Source organism: Ichthyophthirius multifiliis (assembly GCF_000220395.1).
Source record: "Ichthyophthirius multifiliis unplaced genomic scaffold scaff_1120509250771, whole genome shotgun sequence".
In the NCBI taxonomy this organism is placed as follows: Eukaryota; Ciliophora; class Oligohymenophorea; order Hymenostomatida; genus Ichthyophthirius; species Ichthyophthirius multifiliis.
In genome coordinates, this window is record NW_004086472.1 from 20208 (window position 1) to 25975 (window position 5768).

Genomic DNA, 5768 nt, shown 5'->3' on the forward strand with positions numbered 1-5768 from the left:
TACAAACTAAATAATAAGTAAAAAATATTAATTTATATGAATTATAAAAAAACGAAAAATAATTGAAAACTCAAATTCAAAAACTAGTTGATGGATTTGTTTGCATATAAAATGAAAATTCATAAATTAATAAAAGCGAAGATTAAATCATAAATAATTTGAAAAATGAAAAAAATAACTTGAAAATATAATTTTTGATTAGAAAATGTAAATTTAGTAATTTTAATAATAAGTAATTGATAAAATTGATAGGCAAATATAAAATTAATCTAATAATTAAGAATTAGATATTTATAAATAATAATTAAAGTAAATTTAATAGCAATTAAATTAAGATAGAGTATAAATATATATATATAAATATATATTACTTGTTTTAATCTTTATTTATTTTTCTGTAATATTTTTTAAAACTAAATAAGATAAAAAGAATGTTATATATCTATACATGCCTTTTTTAATAAAAATAAAATTTAGTTTATAAAAAATACAGAAAAATTATAATAAAATCAAATCAAAACAAAAAAATATAAAATATAATATTTTTTATTATATAGATAATATAGTAATATAATTAACAAGAACTAAAAAAACTTCAAAATCAAGTTAATTTTTGGGAAGATAAAGCTAATGCATTGGACTAAAAAAATAAAGAACTTGAAAAAATAATAATTTTAACAAAATAAGATAAAGGAGGAGAATAAAATGTAATCTAATCTAAAGATAGTTAAAAAATATTTGAAATTGTAGAAGGAAAATTAACTTTTGGTGAATTATGAATATTTTAAATTATAATATTAAAAAATATTATTTTCTTTTAAATAACAAGAAATTATTTTAATAAGTTTCTATTTTTATTTATACCATATAAATATATATAATATATATATATATATATTTATATTTATATTTATATTTATATTTATATTTATATTATACATATATATTTATATATGTATTTTTCAATTTAAATGTTCCATCCAATCTTTAGAACCGTTTATCCATCTTTCTTTATCTACAGTTGTATTTAAACTGTTATTTCTATACATAGTAGCATGTAATAGATGCTAGTGTATTAAATAATACATAATTATTTAATATATTTTTTTATATAATTATATTTTTACATCTGTAAATTTTCCATTATGTCCATATTCTTTTGGTACGTCAACTTTAATTTTTTAATATATATATACTTATATATTTTTCATAATTTATTACTTACTTATTTGCAACCACCATAAGATTAATAATTAGTTTTGAAAAATATGGTTGCATAGTTTTTCATAAATTCTATTTTTTTTTGTAATAAAATTTTTTTGCTTTCGATTTTTTATATATAAAATTTATTTGCCTCTATCTCTTTAATCGTCTAAGTCTTATTGTTGATTTTGTTATGGATTTTCCATTTTTATTATATATGTTTTGTTATTTATAAATTATTATTTTATTTTGTTTAAACAAAAAAAATAACTATTAATTTATTAAAATATATAAAATAATTTTTTTATTTTTTTTTATTTTATTTTTTTATAAAAAAGAAATATAGAATGTTAATCATATTTTATTTTTTCAAATATATAAGCTTTTTTTTTTGTTTATTTTTAATATAGGAAATAATTTAAATTATATTTAATTTATAAAAATGAATTTCTTATTTTAAGCAAACCTTAATAAAAAAAATTAATTTTGTAAAATTAACATTAACAAATATTTAATAAAAAATTATTTAAAAAATAATTAAATAAATAACTTACATTTAAAAAATAAAATTAGTTTTACTATAAATAAAAAAAAAAAAAAAATTTTAAATAAAAATAAGAATAGATTTAAATTTTTAAATAATTAAATAAAAATTACAAAAAAAAAAAAAAAAAAAAATTTATAAAATATAAAAAAATTAAAAATAAAAATAAAAATAAAAAAAAAAAAAATATTAAAAAAAAGCAAAAACAAAACAAAAAATACATATAAAAAAAATTCTCACAAACTAGATTTTTCATTGTTTTTTCCGAATTTCAAATTTACCATTTTACAAACATCAATAGTTTCCTGAACAATTTTCTAAATATAAGCTTATGGCACATCCCTATGAATAGGCAAATAAATTATTTTCTCAAAAAACTTTTTAGTTTTAAACGGATATTAAAACTTAGATCCAACTGGACTTTCTACTAAATTCAATTAAGTAGCCCCTAAATAAACATCTACTCCTCTCGCATTTAAAATTTAATAAATTAATTCATGATTATCTGTAATAATAGGATAAAGCCAAAATGTTCTTCCTTAACAACTACTACCTGGTACTTATATGTCATTTTTAACTAATTAATCTTAAGCTTATTATAATTTTTTTACCTACATTTGATATTTTACCTAGTTATAATCATTAAGCCTTAAATATAATAATCCCATCATTGCTGTTGGCATTTATAATCTAAAAGTTTCCAAAAATTCTTTCTTAGCCTAAAATCCTCGAACCATTGATACAAAATAATCCTTATAATCAAAATTTATCTTAGAGAAAAAAGGTCTCATCAAATTTTAAACAAAAGGCTTATTCAAGCCTATATAAATTGGAATATTTTTCATTATTTTCTTAAAGTAAAAATAAGTAGTCATTTCAGGATATTTTTCCAATATATCCATTATCTTCCTATATATAATCTCGTTTTTTCTCAATATTCCCATACCACCGCCATATGCAGTAAACGGTTTTATTGTTCCGAACGAAAAGAGGCTTAAATCAACTTTCGGATTGCCATTATCAGTAGGCGAAGTGAAAGATTCAGCCTAGTCTTCAATGACAAAAACATTTTTTTTTTCGCGAAATCGATTAATTCCTCACTCTCGAATTTCGCCCCATATAAATAACTTATTAAAGCCACCTTAGTTTTTTCCGTAAAAGCATTCTTAAAATCCTCCAAAGATGGGCCTAAAGTTTTATCCGATAAATCAACAGGAACAGGTATTAATCCATGATGCCTTATTATCTTGACCATATCGGGAATATTTATACTTGTCATAATTACTTCAGAACCTAAAGGGAGGTTTAATACTTATAAAACTAAATCAAAAGCAGTCCTTACAGATACTGTAAGAATTAATCTTTCATCATATGGAGAATCTGATTTTAATATTATATTCTATATTAGTGCTTATAACATTTGACGGTCAGCAGGCTTTATTACTTAAATAAGAGCTTTTAAAATGTAAGACCATGTTATATCTATGTATATGGCAGAATATGGTATTATGGTTGCTTATTTTATATTCATGTTTTTAATTTTTATGTTAATATATGTTAATATAAATTAATTATATTTTTTTTTAATTTTATTTTATTTTTTAAACAAAAATATTATAATATTTTTTAATTTGTAAAAATATAATAAAATATGTATCATAAATTATATTGTTTTTGAGTATAGATTTTAAATTATATTTAAAAGAAAAGAAAAGAAAAAAGCATTTTAAATATTTTAATTTGATTATTTTTTTAAAATGTTTATATATTTTTTTTTAAAAAAAATATATGATTTTAAAAATAAATAAATTAAAATAACTTTTTATTAAAAAAAACAAAAAAATAATATGAATATTGACCAAGAACAATTAGAAACCTGGCTAGCAGAAGTAGAATTAGTATCTTAAAAAGTAAAAGAACTATCAAAAAAAGAAGTGAATATAAAAGAATTTGATTAAAAAGAAGAATAACTAAAAAAAAAACGTGAATAAAAAAAAAATAATGATGAAGATAAAGAACGTTAACATCGTTTAGAAGAATATGAAAAAAAAAAATAAGGTCGTTCAGGTAAGGGAAATGAAAAAAATTATTTAAATTTTTGCAAGGCATGCTTTTGGGAATATGAATTACCTACACCAGAATGTATATATATATATAAATAAATATATATAATTATTTATTTATTTAATATTTTTTTATATTTAGGTCTTAGATGTTAAAAACCAACATAAACATAAGAAGAAAGATATAATTATTTACTTAAAAAAGTAAGCGAATATAAATCCGATAAAGCCAAAAAAGAAGAAAGAAAAAAAAAATGGGAATTATGGAAAAAAACAGAAGCCATGTTATGGAAAAAAAATACTACTAATTATTCTAAATGGGACTATTATGTTTCCGATTCAGATTCAGAAAAAGACGATGATCCTGTTTTGCCTAAAAATGATCCCAATTTCAAAGCTCTGGAATAAGATATAAATTAGAGGGCAAAAAAAAGAAACGAAGATCGTATAAAAGCTGAAAATTTAAAAGAACAAGTAAACATATATACATATATATATATATATATATTTATATTTTTATATAAATAAGGCTAATTTATTCATGAAATAATAAGATTATAAAAAAGCCGTTGAAAAATATACTGAAGCTTTAGAAATAGTAAAAGATATGAAATGTTTATGGACAAATAGGGCTTTAGCCTATATTAAATTATAGAAATTTTCGAAAGCAATAGATGATTGTACAAGAGTAATTGATTATTGTGATTGTTTTGAAGAAGGATTTACTAAAAGTAGAGAATTTGCATATAAAGCATTTTTCAGAAGAGCTTTAGCAAAAAAAGAAAAAAAGACTATTTATAATCTTTATAAGATGTGGAAGAAGCAATTAAATTATATCCAAAAGATCACTAAGTTATTTAATTAAAAGAAGAAATTTAGTTTATTATTTAACATAAAGAAGAAGCTTAGAAATTATTAATTAATAATAAAGAAGTATTTAATGCTAAAAAATATGAAAACAATTAAGAAACAAACGAAAACAATTAAGAAACAAATGAAAACAATTAAGAAGCAAATGAAAACAATTAAAAAATAAATCAAAATAATTAATAAATATATGAAAACAATTAAGAAATAAATGAAAATAAAGAGAATAATTAAGTAATAAATGAAAATAAAGAATAATAATTAGAAAATAAAAAAAATTAATAAGAAATAATTAAAAAAAACATATAAGAAACAAAACAAAATCTAACATACTAAGAATACATTACTTATTTTTTAAAAAAAGAAGCCCTATAAAATACTGAGGATGAAATCTAAACATTAACTTAATACTTAGAATAATCGAAAGAAGCTAAGATTCTATTTTTTGAAAAAAAAGGAACCGCGCGTATCGAAAACCTTCTAAAATCTCAAAAAAGAAACATTTATTTACTCTCAAATACATTGATTCATGACAATATATTATTTCAAGATTAATTTTTAAAAAACAACTGTCATATATTAATATTAGAAAGACTCTAAAACCTCATAAAAGCTGAAAACTAAGATAAATATAGTGAAATGGAAGACTGTTTAGAGGTATTAATAACATTAACTTTACTCGAAAAATCTCGAAATAGTTTGATTTCTACAAAAAAACCGAAGAAACCATCATGGATTTATGGGGGGAACTTCTTCCTCTATTTTTAAAAGAAACTTCGACTTTATCGAATTTTTTAACTTTCACATCAAATGTATGTTATAATAAATCTCAAATAAAAATAAAACTAGCGGAGAAATTAAATTGTATATTAAATGATTTAAATAAGATTATTTGTTTTGAAAATGCAAGGAGAAAAATGGCTTTGGAAAATCTAAGAGAAAATACGTTTAATTTAATTGCGAATTTATTAACAGAAGAATACGTCCGAAAAGAGTTCTGGGCTGATAAATATACATAAGTTTTAGAAAATACACTTTTAAGAATTTCATAATATGACGTTTTGTAAAATTAACTATATTTAAAACCCGCA

At 19.5% G+C, this 5768-nt stretch overlaps 2 protein-coding genes across 2 annotated transcripts, besides 15 other annotated features; both read left to right on the forward strand. All coding sequences in view use genetic code 6, as the record gives it.

Annotated features, from left to right (window-relative positions):
- The first annotated feature begins 341 nt into the window (after positions 1-341).
- Positions 342-368: a microsatellite.
- A 497-nt stretch (positions 369-865) lies between these two features.
- Positions 866-895: a microsatellite.
- Positions 866-955: a microsatellite.
- Positions 866-961: a microsatellite.
- Positions 882-953: a microsatellite.
- A 540-nt stretch (positions 962-1501) lies between the features above and the next one.
- Positions 1502-1534: a microsatellite.
- Positions 1535-1851: 317 nt separating this feature from the next.
- Positions 1852-1982: a microsatellite.
- Positions 1861-1946: a microsatellite.
- Positions 1862-1980: a microsatellite.
- Positions 1915-1980: a microsatellite.
- Positions 1983-1995: 13 nt separating the features above from the next.
- IMG5_094960 (hypothetical protein) lies at positions 1996-3177 on the forward strand (the record flags this gene model as incomplete). The annotated part of the gene is made up of 1 exon (XM_004035569.1): positions 1996-3177. A coding segment is annotated over one exon (786 nt), but the record flags the coding sequence as incomplete, so codon positions are not given.
- A 137-nt stretch (positions 3178-3314) lies between these two features.
- Positions 3315-3349: a microsatellite.
- A 245-nt stretch (positions 3350-3594) lies between these two features.
- On the forward strand, positions 3595-5060 carry IMG5_094970 (hypothetical protein; the record flags this gene model as incomplete). The annotated part of the gene is made up of 4 exons (XM_004035570.1): positions 3595-3889; positions 3953-4284; positions 4340-4662; positions 5042-5060. 4 exons carry the CDS (start codon positions 3595-3597, stop codon positions 5058-5060), a joined length of 969 nt encoding a protein of 322 aa, XP_004035618.1.
- Positions 4291-4324: a microsatellite.
- Positions 4763-4895: a microsatellite.
- Positions 4876-4973: a microsatellite.
- Positions 4921-4966: a microsatellite.
- Positions 5061-5768: the final 708 nt, after the last annotated feature.